The sequence below is a fragment of the Bos grunniens genome, chromosome 20 (genome assembly GCF_055505025.1).
Source record: "Bos grunniens cultivar Pamir isolate PY7600 chromosome 20, Bosgru_T2T1.0, whole genome shotgun sequence".
Lineage (NCBI taxonomy): Eukaryota > Metazoa > Chordata > Mammalia > Artiodactyla > Bovidae > Bos > Bos grunniens.
The window spans coordinates 63,282,627-63,299,480 of NC_141184.1; the positions used below are offsets into that span (position 1 = coordinate 63,282,627).

General features: G+C 35.9%; 1 protein-coding gene across 2 annotated transcripts in view; it reads left to right on the plus strand.

The window, feature by feature from the left end:
• FCHO2 (FCH and mu domain containing endocytic adaptor 2) overlaps positions 1-16,854 on the plus strand; it is a 126,789-nt gene that overhangs the window by 17,755 nt on the left and 92,180 nt on the right. Inside the window, exon 2 of one of the 2 annotated variants that reach the window (XM_086362117.1) lies at positions 2,049-2,140. The exons of the other annotated variant lie outside the window; for it this stretch is intronic. Coding sequence (XP_086218243.1) covers positions 2,049-2,140 — 92 coding nt within the window. The remainder of the gene's footprint in view (positions 1-2,048; positions 2,141-16,854) is intronic. 2 annotated transcript variants of the gene reach the window in all.

Below are 16,854 nucleotides of genomic sequence, written 5' to 3' on the forward strand. Positions count from 1 at the left end.
ATAGAAGCAAAAATGGATGTGTTTAGATTTATAGGAGAACTGGAGAAAGAAATGGCACCCCACTCCAGTACTCTTGCCTGGAAAATCCCATGGATGGAGGAGCCTGATAGTCTGCAGTCCATGGGTTCGCACAGAGTCAGACACGACTGAAGTGACTTAGTAGCAGCAGCAGCAGATTTATAGGAGACTCTAGTTTTATATCCTTGATAAAATGGAAATGGATGTTCAGTATGCTAGGGATACTATTTGTATTATCTCATTACATATATTTTAATTTTTTGTATGTGTAACAGTCTGGTTACTTGCTATACTAGCTGACAGGTTTATTAGGAATCACTTCAACATAGCCGGAAGTTTCTATAATATGTTTCCTGTTTTTGTTGAACTGTGGAAAACTAAGTCTCAGATTGCATAATACTTTTGCTTTTGGCATTGCTTTCTATTTCCAACAAATACATTCAGTTCTTTTTATTATCACTAAGTGAAGTGAAGTCGCTCAGTCGTGTCCGATTCTTTGCAACCACATGGACTGTAGCCTACCAGGCTCCTCCTTCCATGCGATTTTCCAGGCAAGAATACTGGAGTGGGTTGCCATTTCCTTCTCCAGGAGATCTTCCCGACCCAGGGACTTAATCACTAAAGAAAAACTAAAACTGCTGATTGTAAAAAGAGTTGTTGAACTTAGTTTTTTTTTTTTTTTTTGAACTTAGTTTATACTCTTTCATTTCACCCATAAAATTTCTGTTTCTAATGTTTTCTTTGTTATTACTTGCTAATTTAAATCTGTATTGGATTAAATGGCTCTAAGATTTTCTAGGGTTGTACAGTAGTCTGGTTCTGTTAATTTTCCATTAGTTGAGGTCATGGGGTTGCAAAGAGTCAGACACAACTGAGCGACTTAACACACAGCCAGTAGTCTGTTACTGCTCTTTTATTAAGATTTTACCTCCTTTCTGATATCTCAAGTTAAATTTACTGAAAGACTTACGTTAGCGATTATAAAGTGTTCTGTGGTGTTTAGTGCTTATGTGATTAGTAAATGCTGTTTTGACTCAAAAATCAAGATTTAGTTATTTTAAAGTATAGACTCTGAGTTAAATAATCAGGAATACCTCAATATAGGTAAAGGGATTGACATGAAATTTGGTAATGGTCCATGTTTATCTTTCCTAAATTCAGTTCAGTTCAGTTCTGTTGCTCAGTTGTGTCCGACTCTTTGTGACCCCATGCACTACAGCACGCCAGGCTTCCCTGTCCATCACCAACTCCCGGAGCTTGCTCAAACTCATACCCATTGAGTTGGTGATGCCATCCAACCATCTCATCCTCTCTCATCCCCTTCTCATCCTGTCTTCAATCTTTCCAAGCATCTGGGTCTTTTCTAATGAGTCAGCATCAGATGGCAAAAGTACTGGAGTTTCAGCTTCATCATCAGTCCTCCAGTGAATATTCAGGACTGATTTCCTTTAGGATTGACTGGTTTGAGTCCAAGAGGCTCTCAAGAGTCTTCTCCAACACCACAGTTCAAAAGCATCAGTTCTTCAGCCCTCAGGCTTTTTTATGGTCCAACTCTCACATCCATATATGACTACTGGAAAAACCATTGCTTTGACTATGCGGACCTCTGTCGGCAAAGTAATATCTCTGCTTTTTAATATACTGTCTAGGTTGGTCTTAGCTTTTCTTCCAAGGAGCAAGCCTCTTTTAATTTCATGGCTGCAGTCACCATCTGCAGTGATTTTGGACCCCAAGAAAATAAAGTCCTAAATTACACTGTGTTTATTTTTTTAAATTTCAAATGTGTTTCATTAATATATCCTTAATAGTAATTATAGAGTGTGTTTATGTATGTTGTGTATATATGTGTATACAATGTACACTTTAACAAAGCCTATAGTATTCCTTTGATACAGTTTAAAATTATACAGTGAGGAGCAATGCTTAACTTAAGGAAAACAGTTCATTTGAACATTGGAATTGCATGTTAATTATGCTTAAGTAATTTTGATCTCTTCTTTTGTTAAACTAAAAATCTTTTTAAATTTTAGGGGGAAAAAAATAGTGGCTTTGATGTCCTTTACCATAATATGAAACATGGACAGATATCGACAAAAGAACTAGCAGATTTTGTAAGAGAAAGGTATGTATTTTTTAATAAGTCATTTAATAATTCATTATTGAGAAACATTTCAGAATATGAATAATTGAGAAAAATTTTAGTTGGATTTGAATAAAAGTAATCAACTACTCTTAAAAAAGTATGCTCTTTACACTCTAAAGCAGTGGTTCTCTGTCATCCGTACGCTGCGGCCTAAGTCGTGGCTCTCAGTGGCACTAATCTGGTTTGCAGATCACTGCTTGAGAATATTATCTATATATTTTTTATTAAATATGCTAGCAAGGTGATAAAACAGGAATTTTGTAGGGTAATAATTACTGTTTCTTTAAACAAGTATGTCATTAAACATACTAAAATAACTTGAAAAGACTTAAGTTTTCTGAATTTGATATTTAGCTATAGTTTTATGACTTTTATTTTTAAAAATCCTTAATTATGTGTTTTTAATTGTGCAAATTTACAAAACATAGTTTTCTTTAATACTCTTAGAATATAATAGTCAATTAAAAACTATTAGTATCAGCATAATTTAATTTGATTAAGGCTATTTTGTGGCTGGTCCCACTTGGTAATTTTTATGTGAACACATTTAAAATGTTTTCCTTGCTAGTATAGGGATATGCTGCCTTTAGATACAATATACCATTCATTTATTCTTTACATATATATCCCATATCTGCTGTGTGTTGGGGAATGTGGCAATAAGGATTCAGCTTCTGCCTTCTTGGAGTTTATCAACTTGTAGGAACTGAGGAACTAGGTAACGTTAGACAAATCCTCTTTGACTTCTAGCTTTCTGCTGCAGTTGAAAGGGGGACCATAAGCCCTAAGTGCTGTGGATAAAGTTGTCCCTTACTGACACACTTTCCATCACTGGAAAGAGTAAAAGGAAAGACAGTGGAACTCTGCATCCCTGGCCCTTCCTCCAGCCTCCTTCTCAACCAACACTCCAATCACTACTGTAATTATCTACCTTGCGACCAACAGGGCAGTTGTAATTACGCATTTTAGTCCTGTTTGTGTCAGTTACTATAAGAAGTCCAGGACTCCTGGGTCATCCTTCTTTGTTCAGAATCTGACCGCTGCTACTTTATTTTTCTCCATAGCACTTAATAGCCACCTGATATGAGTGATATTTTACTTATTTAGCCTGTCTCTCCCCACTAGAATATAAACCTCACGAGAACAGGGTTTTGTTTTCTTTTTGTTTTTTTTTTTTCCTTTTTTTCTTATTCATCGTCCTGCACTTAGGGTAGAGCTTGGCCCTTGGTAGGCCCTCAGGAAACATTTTTTGATAGAATGAATTTCTAACAGCACTGTCCTGATCCAAGCTATCATTATTGTTGCCTGGACTGTAGCAGTAGTGCCTAACTGTCCTGTCTACATTCATTATTATTCTCCTGCAGTTTATTCTCTGTACTGCAATTGGAGGTTTCTTTTTCGAACTACAGTTTGAAAGTTCAAAGTGAAGTCTTTCAAAGTTGAAGTTTCAACTTCTGTTGAAACCACTTCAGAGGCTTCCCATTGCTCTTAAGAGGCCTACGTAGTATGACCCCAAATTGCCTTTCAAACTTTAGCTCATACCAGACTTATGTTTATTTAGATTCCTTTTTCCTCTCTAGAAACATTGGCTGTTTTATTGACAGGCTTTTATCAGTCGAAGTTTTATACATGCTTCAGTTCAGTTCAGTCAGTCAGTTCAGTCGCTCAGTCGTGTCCGACTCTTTGCAACCCCATGAATCGCAGCACGCCAGGCCTCCCTGTCCATCACCAACTCCCGGAGTTCACTCAGACTCACGTCCATCGAGTCAGTGACGCCATCCAGCCGTCTCATCCTCTGTCGTCCCCTTCTCCTCCTGTCCCCAATCCCTCCCAGCATCAGAGTCTTTTCCAATGAGTCAACCCTTCGCATGAGGTGGCCAAAGTAGTACTGGAGTTTCAGCTTTAGCATCATTCCTTCCAGAGAAATCCCAGGGCTGATCTCCTTCAGAATGGACTGGTTGGATCTCCTTGCAGTCCAAGGGACTCTCAAGAGTCTTCTCCAACACCACAGTTCAAAAGCACCAATTCTTTAGCGCTCAGCTTTCTTCACAGTCCAACTCTCACATCTATATATGACCACTGGAAAAACCATAGCCTTGACTAGACAGACCTTTGTTGGCAAAGTAATGTCTCTGCTTTTGAATATGCTGTCTAGGTTGGTCATAACTTTTCTTCCGAGGAGTAAGCGTCTTTTAATTTCATGGCTGCAGTCACCATCTGCAGTGATTTTGGAGCCCACAAAAATAAAGTCAGCCACTGTTTCCCCATCTATTTCCCATGAAGTGATGGGACTGGATGCCATGATCTTCGTTTTCTGAATGTTGAGTTTTAAGCCAACTTCTTCACTGTCCTCTTTCACCTTCATCAAGTTCCTCTTCATTTAGTTCCTTCATTTTAGTTCCTCTTGATTTAGTTCCTCTTCATTTCACTTATACATGCTTAGTCCTTATTTGTACGTATTGACCTTAGAGGTCAGCAATGTATTAATACTCACCTTTCCAGGAATGCCTTTCCTAATCTCTTTGACTAGGTCAAAATCACCTTTTATAATCTCTCTCAAGATCACATATCTCTTTGTAGTATTTATAAAATGTTGTAATTTCTTATTTTTGTTATTTGTTTCTATGTTCTCCTATAAGGGAAACAGTATACAATATTCTGTTGTATCCCAGTGCCTAGCAGAGAGCCTGAAACAATTGGATACTCATATTTCTTGAAGGAGTGAATGAGAAAGAAAATAAGAAAAGATATACACACAAATATATGATGTGCACTAAAAATTTGCGTGCGTGTGCGTGTGCGCTAAGTCACTTCAGTTGTGTCTGACTCTTTGCAACCCTATGTACTTAATAGTGTCTTTTCGAGCCTGCCCGGTTCCTCTGTCCATGGGGTTCTCCCAGCAAGAATACTGGAGTGTGTTAGTATGCCCTCCTCCAGAGATCTTCCCGACCCAGGGATTGAACCTGCCTTTCTTACATCTCCTGCACTGGCAGGCGAGTTCTTTACCACTAGTGCCACCTGGGAAGCCCCAGGATTTGCATACGCCGTCTCATTTAACTGTCGAAACCCGCCTAAGTCTTATTTTATAGTTAAGAAAACTGGGGCCCAGAAAGGTTAAATAACTTCTTAAGCTAATCATTCAGACTTACTTTCTGTCATACCCTTGTAATTCTTTCCTGCCCTCCTCCATGCTTCCTTCCTTTCTCTTTCCTTTCTCCTTTGCTCCTTTCTTTCTTCCCTCTCTCCCTTCCTCCCTACCTACAGCTTTATTGAGGTATAATTGACACACAATATAGTGCATATATTTAAAGCGTGGAGTTCGATACATTTTGACGTATACATACACTCATGACCATCACCACAATCAAGATAGTGAACTTATTTATCTTTCCTTGGTAATTCCTTCCTTCTCTCCCCACCCCCATCCATAAGCTAATACTAGTTTGCTTTTGATACTTAGGTTAGTTTGCATTTTCTATTATTTTATCTGAATGGAATCATGCAGGATATACTTAGTTGTCCAGTGCTTTCACTCAGTATAATTATTTTGAGATTGGTCCATGTTGTTGCATGCGTCACTAATTTATTCTTTGCTATTGAGTAGTGTTCCATTTATGAATATATGGTAATTTTATCTGTCAAAGGAAGTAAGTTATACCTATTTTTTGAACTTTGAATTAATTCTGTAGTAGGTATTTTTTCTGACTTCTGTTATTCAGCACTGTTGTGAGATTCATTTGTGTTGAATTTACTTATAATGCTGTTTAATATCAAATTATGTAAATATACTGAATGTATTTATCTATTACTGTTGACAGACATTTGGGATGTTTCCAGGTTTTTACTGTTACAAGTAATACTGCTTTGAATATTCTTGAACATGTGTCTCAGTGTACATATATTTATATCAGTTAATTACCCTGGAGTAGAATTGGAACAGGATTCCATGGACAGAGGAGCCTGGTGGGCTGCACCCCATGGGGTCACAAAGAGTAGGACATGACTGAGCGACTAACGCTTTCAATTTCACTTTCATTTACCCTGGAGTAGAATTGCCGAGTCTTAGAGTATATGTATGTTCAACTCTAGTAGATAATGCCAAAGAATTTTCCAAGGTGGTTGTACCAATTTACAGCAGCAGCGGCCTTGTTGGAGAGTTCCAGCTGCTCCATGTCCTCAGCAACACTTGGTTTTATTTATCCTTTTATTTGAGGCATACTGATAAGTAGTACTCATTGTGGTTTTAACTTGTATGTCCCTGATGAATAATGAGATTGAACATCCTTTCATATATAATTGGCATCTTTTCTTTAATGAAGTATCTGTTCATCTTTTGCCTATTTTTCTGGTTTTTCTTTCCTTTTATAAATACATTGAAAAAAATTTCTTTATATATTCTAGGTAAAAGCAATTTGTCAGTTATTTGTTGCAGATTTATGTAAACATGCTTGAGTTTTATATTTTGATTTTTATGTCCAGCAGCCTGGAAGTTCTTTCTTATTCTGGTAATTTTATTTATCTGTAGATTCTTTCGAATTTTCTGTGTGTTCAGTCATCTTGTGAAAATGACAGTTTTCCCTCCCCCTTTTTAATCTGTATATATTTTATTTGATTTCCTATTGCACTGGCGTACATCTCCAGTGTAATGCTGAACAGAGATGGTGATGAAGAGGCGTCCTAGTCTTGTTTCCAGCCCCACATCCCACTCTTAAATATTTATTTCAGTTCTTTTCCCTTCTGTTTATCAGATTGTGGAAATTCTACATATTGTTTTGTAAGGCTTTTGTTTTCCTTTTCAAGAAAATCATGAATGGATGTTTTCTTTGTTTTTTATTTCTTTTGTTAATCTGAATTACATTGAATTTTGAACTTTCCAGTGCTGATATAAGCCAAATTTAGTGGAGATGTATTTATCATTTTTATACATTAGTAGAGCTGTTTGCTGCTATTTTATTTTGTATTTTTGCATCTATATTTATGAGTGAGATTGACTTGAAAATTTCCTTTCTCTAAATGTCCTTTTTCGGTTTTGCTAATCAAGGTTTGTTGGCATCATAAAATGAGTTGGGGTATATTCCCTGTTTTTCTATTCTCTGGAAAAAATTTGTGGAAGATTATAGTTTCTTCCTTATGTGTTTTATAGAATTTGCTGGTAAAACCACCTGGGCTTGAAATTGTCTTTGTAGGAAAGTTTTAAATCATGTATTTAATTTTTTAAATAGTTATAGGACTATTCAGATACTGAGTTTGGTAAGTTGTATTTTAAGGAGTTTTCCCTTATGTAAATTTTCAAATATATTGGCAAAAAGTTTTTCTTAATATTCTTTAGAGAACTTTTAAAATTGTCTACAGGATCTGTACTGATGTCTTACTTTTTATTCCCGATACTGGTTATTTGTGTCTTCTCCCTTTTTTCATGATCAATCTCATTGGATGTTTGTTGGTTTTAATAGTTTTTATGAAGAACCAGTTATTAACTTTGTTGATCTCTATTTATATATGTATTTTCTGTTTTGTTAACTTCTGTTCTTTATTTCCTTAAACTTTGTGTTCAATTTGCTGTTCTATTGCTAAATTTTGGGGGATGGATGCTTAACTTAATAATTTTCAACTTTTTTCTTTTCTGATATATTCATTTAACTCTATGTATTTCCCTCAAGCCTTGCTTTTGTTGTACTCCATTATTTTTGAGAAATAGGATTTTCATTGTACTTTGTTTAAATATATTTTTAAAGTTACATTGTGTTTTCTTTTTTGCCTCTGTGGGTTATTCAGAAGTGTATTTCTTAATTTCCAAATACATGTTCATTTTTAAAGGTATATTTTTTTCTTTTTTTCAAGCTTAATTGCATTGTGGTTAGAGAACATACTCTGTATGATTTAAGTGTTTTGGAATTTGTTGACACTTGATTTATGACCAGGATAGAGTCAATTTTAGTAAATATTTTTACCTACCTGAAAGTGTTTTGCATTTGTTGGATATCAAGTTCTCTATATATTATGGTAAATTTGTGAATTCTGCTGTTCCAATTCTAATATATTCTCATTGTTTTTTGTTTTTTTAATCCTGCTCATTTTATCAGTTTCTGAAAGAGCTGTTTTGAAAATCTCATGTGTAGATTATGAATGTTCATCTATGTAATTCTGCCACTTTCTGCTTTGTATATTTGGGCCATAGGGATAGAAATTTAGAACTAGTACATCTTCAGGTAAATTGAAGTTTTAAAAAAAATCCATTCTAAAGTATCCTATTGTATCTCTAGCAGTGTTTTTTTGTATTGAAGTCTTTATTTAGTTTCATCTTTTTGCATTTAGATAGTATTTGCATTATACTTGTACTTTTTTTCTTACCTGTATTGTTGTGGTGTAAATGTGTTTCTTGTTTGTTTTTAAAGCCATTTTCACAATCTTTATTCTTTATTTGGATCATTTAGTCCTTTACATCAGTGTATTTCCAGATACATTTAGGCTCAAATCTGTTGTGTCAGAGGCTGTCAAACTTTCTGTAAAAAGGCTTTTTGTGTGATTTGGTGTCTGTCGCAGCTATTTAGCTCTAGTGTTTTTGTTGTTGTTTTAATGTATTTATTTATTTGGCTGCACTGGGTTTTAGTTGTGGCATGTGGGATCTAGTCTCCTCACCAGGGATCCAGCCCAGGCGCCCTGCATTGGGAGCTCGAGAGTCTTAGGCACTGGACCACCTGGGGAGTCCCTCTGTTCTTTAATACAAAGGCAGCTATGACCAACGTGTAAAAATGAGTACGGATGTGTCCCAATAAACTTTATTTATGAAAACAAACAATTGGCCAGATTTGTTGATGGTGCTGCAATTTGCTAACCTCTTTTACTATTTTAATGTTTTTTTCTGTTTATCTTACTTGTTTTATATTTTGTCCTTTTCTTTCTTATCTTTTGGCCTTAAATTTTTTTTTATTCTATTACGTATTTTCCTTCTCTCACCTTAGAAGTAATAGCCTCGTTTTTTAGTGGTTAACCTAGAGATTGTAACATACTTCCTTGATGTATTAATTTCTAGTAATAATTGGTACTTTTATCATTTTCCTGAAAACGAAGGAACCTGAGAACACTACCACCTCCTGACTTCTATGCTTTATATTCCATTAGTGAGTATGTGTGTTTAATTTTTTACTCTGGAAATTAAAAATTTTCTATTTTTAAAACACTTTTTATTGTGGAAATGTACACTTATATGCCATTTTTGTGTGTGTTTCTTTAGCTTTTTATTATAAACCACTAAGTAATGAACTGTAATATAGTTTCAACAGTTTTTAGTATTTTCACAGTCTTGTTTAAAACAGTTCTCAGACATCAAATTATTACCTGTCCATAGACACTTATGTGTAAGTGTCCATAGATACTTATGTATCTGTAACAGCTAATGATTTAGAGGACAATAATATTACCCAGCTAACAAAATTAATGATAATTAAATATTTTTAATATCTAGTTTATTTGTTCAAGTCAGGTGGTTATGTTTTTTATATGTTTTGTATAGTCATTTTTTAGATTTATTATTTTACTTTTCCTGTGATGCTTTTGTCCTGGGTTGTTTTTCTGCTTTTTAAAAAACATCTTTTAATACCCCTTAATGTGGATTTTCTGGTGATAAATTCTCAGTTTTTGTTAGTTGGTCATATCTTTAATTTATCTTCATCTAAGAAACTTTTGTTATGGGCACTTTCAAACATGAAATATTAGGGTAAAGGAAAACGTTAAACAAAACTATGAATATGCAATTAGTATGTTCCAGGATGTGGGACCAGAGAAGGCAGTGGCACCCGACTCCAGTGCTCTTGCCTGGAAAATCCCATGGACGGAGGAGCCTGGTAGGCTGCAGTCCATGGGGTCATGAAGAGTCGGACACGACTGAGCAACTTCACTTTTCACTTTCATGCATTGGAGAAGGAAATGGCAACCCACTCCAGTGTTCTTGCCTGGAGAATCCCAGGGACGGCGGAGCCTGGTGGGCTGCTGTCTGTGGGGTCGCACAGAGTTGGACACGACTAAAGCGACTTAGCAGCAGCAGCAGGATGTGGGACCCTCTATAGAACAAATAATTTGGTTCCTTCAACATCAAAAAAACAGTACGGAAAGGTTGAGGAAAGCCAGAGATAAAGAGACTCAGAAATCACATCAATTAAACATAATATATAAATCTTGCTGTGATCCTGACTGGAGAAGATCAGTTACATGTACTATGTGTGTGTATGACAATTGAGGAGAACTGAGCACTGACCGGACACTTGGTGACATTAGAGAACTAATACTGTATTTTTAAATAAGGTAACATACTGTGGTTATGTTTTTGAAATTGCCCTTATCTTTCACAGACACATCTGAAATGCTAATGGATGAAATGCAATGTCTTTGATTCTGAGATCTGCTTTGTAACAATTCAGTAGTACTGGTATGGAATAGACAGAACAAACCTGGCCATGGTTTAACCATGCTGAAGCACAGAGATTGCAACATGGAAGTTCACTATATTAAGATCCTAGCGTCTGAGTAAGCTTTATACATGTTTGAAAGTGTTCATAATAAAAGGTTTTTTTAATGAAGACAAATTAAAGATATGACCAACTAACACAAACTGAGAATTTATCACCAGAAAATCCACATTAAGAGGAATTAAAAGATATTTTTTAAAAAGAAGAAAAGTGATCCAGGACAAAAGCATCACAGGAAAAGTAAAATAAATTAAATCTAAAAAGTGACTATACAAAACATATAAAAAACATAACCACCTGATTTGAACAAATAAACTAGACATTAAAAATATTTAATCATCATTAATTTTGTTAGCTGGGTAATATTATTGTCCTCTAAATCATTAGCTGTTAGAGATACATAAGTGTCTATGGACAGGTAATAATTTGATGTCTGAGAACTGTTTTAAACAAGACTGTGAAAATACTAAAAACTGTTGAAACTCTATTACCGTTCATTCAGTTCAGTTGCTCAGTTGTGTCTGACTCTTTGCGACCCCACGAATTGCAGCACGCCCAGCCTCCCTGTCTATAACCAACTCCCGGAGTTCACTCAAACTCACGTCCATCAAGTCGGTGATGCCATCCAGCCATCTCATCCTCTGTTGTCCTCTTCTCCTCCTGCCCCCAATCCCTCCCAGCATCAGAGTCTTTTTCAATGAGTCAACTCTTCACAGGAGGTGGCCAGAGTATTGGAGTTCCAGCTTTAGCACCATTCCTTCCAAAGAACAACCAGGACTGATCTCCTTTAGGATGGACTGGTTGGATCTCCTTGCAGTCCAAGGGACTCTCAAGAGTCTTCTCCAACACCACAGTTCAAAAGCATCAATTCTTCAGCACTCAGCTTTCTTCATAGTCCAACTCTCACATCCATACATGACTACTGGAAAAACCATAGCCTTGACTAGACGGACCTTTGTTGGCAAAGTAATGTCTCTGGTTTTTAATATGCTATCTAGGTTAGTCATAACTTTCCTTCCAAGGAGTAAGCATCTTTTAATTTCATGGCTGCAGTCACCATCTGCAGTGATTTTGGAGCCCCAAAAAATAGTCTGCCACTGTTTCCACTGTTTCCCCATCTATGTCCCATGAAGTGACGGGACCAGATGCCATGATCTTTGTTTTCTGAATGTTGAGCTTTAAGCCAGCTTTTTCACTCTCCTCTTTCACTTTCATCATGAGGCTTTTTAGTTCCTCTTCACTTTCTGCCACAAGGGTGGTGTCATCTGCATATCTGAGGTTATTGATATTTCTCCCAGCAATCTTGAATCCAGCTTGTGCTTCTTCCAGCCCAGTGTTTTCTCATAATGTACTCTGCATATAAGTTAAATAACAGGGTGACAATATACAGCCTTGACGTAGTCCTTTTCCTATTTGGAACCAGTCTGTTGTTCCATGTCTAGTTCTAACTGTTGCTTCCTGACCTGTGTATAGGTTTCTCAAGAGGCAGGTCAGGTGGTCTGGTATTACCATCTCTTTCAGAATTTTCCAAGGTTTATCGTGATCCACACAGTCAAAGGCTTTGGCATAGTCAATAAAGCAGAAATAGATGTTTTTCTGGAACTCTCTTGCTTTTTTGATGATCCAGCAGATGTTGGCAATTTAATCTCTGGTTCCTTTGCCTTTTCTAAAACTAGCTTGAACATCTGAAAGTTCACGGTTCATGTATTGCTGAAGCCTGGCTTGGAGAATTTTGAGCGTTACTTTACTAATGTATGAGATGAATGCAATTATGTGGTAGTTTGAGCATTCTTTGGCATTGCCTTTCTTTGGGATTGGAATGAAAACTGACCTTTCCCAGTCCTGTGGCCACTACTGAGTTTTCCAAATTTGCTGGCATATTGAGTGCAGCACTTTCATAGCATCATCTTTCAGGACTTGAAATAGCTCAACTGGAATTCCATCACCTCCACTAATTTTGTTCATAGCGATGCTTTCTAAGGCCCACTTGACTTTACATTCCAGGATGTCTGGCTCTAGGTGAGTGATCACACCATCATGATTATCTTCGTCGTGAAGATCTTTTTTGTACAGTTCATTACTTAGTGGTTTATAATAAAAAGCTAAAGAAACACACACAAAAATGGCATGTAAGTGTACATTTCCACAATAAAAAGTGTTTTAAAAATAGAAAACTTTTAATTTCCAGAGTAAAAATTTAAACACACATACTCACTAATGGAATATAAAGCATAGAAGTCAGGAGGTGGTAGTGTTCTCAGGTTCCTTCGTTTTCAGGAAAATGATAAAAGTACCAATTATTACTAGAAATTAATACATCATGGAAGTATGTTACAATCTCTAGGATAGCCATTAAAAAAATGAGGCTTTCTAAGATGAGAGAAGAAAAAAATGTAACAGAATAAAATGTAGCAACTAGATAAAATTCAGTTCAATATTTTGATGAGACTACTTCATCGGCAATATGTATACTTCCATCAAAGACATATAGTATTTTGTTTTTATCTCTTTCATGATGTTAGTAGCCATTGATGCTCATCACCTAGATCCATTATTTTATTAAGGGTTTACTTTCATTTGTATTTTTGCTGGGTATAGTATTCTAGTTGAAAGATTTTTTTTTGTAATTTTTTAGGAGCAGTTTTAGATTTACAACAAAATTGATAGCCAGGCTCCTCTGTCCATGGAATTCTCCAGGCAAGGATACTGGAGTGCATTTCCATTTCCTTCTCCAGGGGATCTTCCTTACTCAGGAATCAAACCTGGGTCTCCTGCATTGCAGGCAGATTCTTTACTGACTGAGCCACCAGGGAAGCTGAAATTAAAAGGAGGTTTTGTGTGTGTCCCCGTCCCCAGACACATAGCCTTTCCATTATCAACATTACTCATCAGAATGATACTTTTTTTTTTTTAACCAAGAATGAATCTACATTAATACATCACAATCATCTAGAATCCGTAGTTTACCTTGGGGTTCAATCTTGGTGTTACACATGCTGTGGGTTGGTCAATGTATGATGACGTATACCCATCATTATAATATTCTGCGAGTATTTTCACTTGTCTAGAACCCCTGGTGTTCTGTTCCAATGTTTCCATAGTTTTGCCTTTTTGAGAATGTCATATTGTAGTTGACTCTTAAGTAGGGGTTCCACCCCTCTGTGTAGTTGAGTGTCATGTATATTTTTACAGTGGACACTTCATATCTGCAATTTTGTATTCATAGATTAAAACAGTTGTGGATCATTTAGTAATCTGTGTATAAGTGGTCCCACACAGTTCACACCTGTGGTGCTCAAAGGTCAACTGTAGTTGGAATCAGACAGTATGTAATAATAACATTTTTAGGTTGGCTTTTTTCACTTAGTAATATGCTGAATAATATTCCACTGTCTGGATGTGAATTCATTATCCATTCTGTCTGTTCTACTGAAGGACAGACATCTTGGCTGCTTTTCAGTTATGAATAAACCTACTGTAACCATTCTTGTGCGTGAACTTAAGTTTTCAACTCCTCTGAGTATATAGCAAAGAACGCAATTGCTAGATTGTGAGGAAGAATCTTGTGAAGTGGCTGTATTATGTTGCGTTCTCACCAGCAGTGAAAGGGAATTTCTGTTGCTCCACATCCTTGCTGTTGTCAGTGTTCTAGACTGTGGCCATTCTAATAGATACATAGTCGTATCTTGTTTTAATTTACATTTCCCTGATGACATATGATGTAGAACATCTTTTCATATGCTTGTCTGTCATCTCTATGTTATCTTTGGTGAGGTGTCTCTTAAAGTTTTTGGCACATTTTTTAATCAGGTTGTTTTCTTACTGTTGAGCTTTAAGAGTCAACAATATATTTGGGATAACTTTTTTTTTTTTTCCTCATTCTTTTGCAAATAATTTATCCCAGTCTGTGGCTTGTTTCCTTATTTTCTTGACATCTTTCATAGAGCTGGTTTTTATTTTAATGAAGTCCAGCTTATCAGTGAATTCTTTCATAGATTGTGTCTTTAGTGATTTATCTAAAAAGACATCACCATAGCCAACGTCATCTAAGTTTTCTCCTATGTTATTTTCCAGGAGTTTTATGGTTTTGCATTTTACTAGATTAAAAAACAATTCTTCAAAGATGATTGCATTGTTTACTGTTCAGATATTAGCTGTCAGTCTCATTATTGTTCCTTTGAAGGCAACATTTGATGGTGGGAAGGCTTTAGCTGCTTTTAGATGTTCTTTTTGTCTTTGACCTTCCCCAGTTTTACTATGATGTGACTTATCTTTTTATTTTTATTGATGTGTACATATCTTTTTATTTGTCCTCTTAGGATTTGTTGGGCTAACTTGAACCTGTGGTTTGATAGCTTTTATCAGCTTTGGAAAATTCTTCAGCATTATCTCTTGTAGATATTTCTTCTGACCTGTTCTTACTTTCTTTACATGTCAGACATTTTTGCATTGTCCTTTGTCTTTTATTTTTCTTTTCTGTTTCCCAGTCTTGTGTTTCATTGAGCTTTTCTTTTTTTTAAATTAATTTTTGTTGGATTGTAGTTGATTTACAATATTGTATTAGTTTATGTTTCACTGAGCTTTAAACCAGAATAGATTTTTCTCACCTCTCTTTAGTTTACCAATTCTCACTACAGTATATTGGAGATTGGAAATGGCAACCCACTCCAGTATTCTTGCCTGGAGAATCCCATGGACAGAGGAGCTTGGTGGACTTTAGTCCATGGGGTCACAAAGAGTCGGACACTCTGAGTGAGTGACTGAGTGACTAACACACACTACAGTGTATTGAATCTACAGTTTAACTGCATCCGTTGAGATATTAATTTTAGTTATTGTATTTTTCAGATATAGAATTTATATTTTTATAATGCATAAACTCATAAAGTCTGAGCTTTATAATATTAACATTTGGAACATTGTTAAATTTGTTTCTTCTGATTGTTCATCTTATCTTGTTTCTTTATCTGCCTGGTGGTTGTTTGAATGTGTTTAAGACAACCATGCAGGGTCCAGTATCAGAGTTTGAAAAGATAAGAGTTTGTGGTCACTTTGAGAGCTTGCCTACTTATGGTTCATCCTTAACTCCTTATGCTTATTCTTTGGGTCTCAATTCAAAGGATATGGATTTTCTCATGCTCCCCACCTGTGGCAAGTCTGAAGCTTACCTTGTGAGGCTTTGCTCCATTTCTCAGTCTTAGCTGCCTCTTCTAGATGCCCCCAGGGAAAAGCTGCCCTACATATCTGTCTCTCTCTCTGGATATCCTCCTCTTGGATCTTGGCTTACTGATTCTTAACTGGTCTTCAGTTCTCTGATGCTCTTTAAGCATACCCCCCACGTCTCCTACTTTTCTCTTTTCTCATTGGAAGGTTTTTAGATCAATTTGCTATTACTGGAAATTGAACTATTTTTCCTTGCTGTTTAACTTATTCACGGATATATAATTTCTGTATTAACTTTTAAAAAATTATTAAAGTACTACTCTTGTAATATAGTATATTAAAAAGATGCATAGAAATTTAAAGGAGCAGGAAAAAAATCACAGTGCTGTCAGTGAGAGGCAGTTACTATTAATAGTTCCTTTTTTTTAAAAGAGTTTTTGTGGGGTTGGGTTTGGGGAAGAGTTTGGAGGTAAGCTTATTTTGGCTATTCTGAGTTTGAGGTGATTAAAATATCTAGGTAGAGTTATGCTTGAGGCATTTAGATATTAAACAGATGATTTGATTCAAGAACAGGGTGTCGATCTGAATTTGCACATTAAAAACAATGTTAGTTGAACCTATCAGAGTAAATAAATGGAAGGCAGTGGTAGTTGTAGACTTCCTCTGTTAAGGGTGGCGCAGATTGCGAAGGGATAGGGTAATTATGGGAGAGGTAAGATAGAACTCAACTTTTGTAGAGTTGGAAAGGCCAAGACAGTATCATATTTTTTATTTGTAAGTTATGTGCCTATGGGAACATTTTTTTCTATTCCATATTTAATGGCTTTGGTTCAGTTTTTTTAGCATAAAATTCTGTATGCTGAATAATAGTATGTAAAACAATATTATAGTGTGAAATATTAATTTGCAGTTATTCTGTGGCCCTTCTACTCTAGTCAGTAAAGAAGAAATTATGTTCAGAAGAGGCAAAGTCTACATGGAGGAGTTAAAAAGAGGAGGATGCGAAAAAAGTGAGGAGAGAGAGGGAAAAAGAAGGAAGAATGAAGTTAGTGTTTTACATCTAAT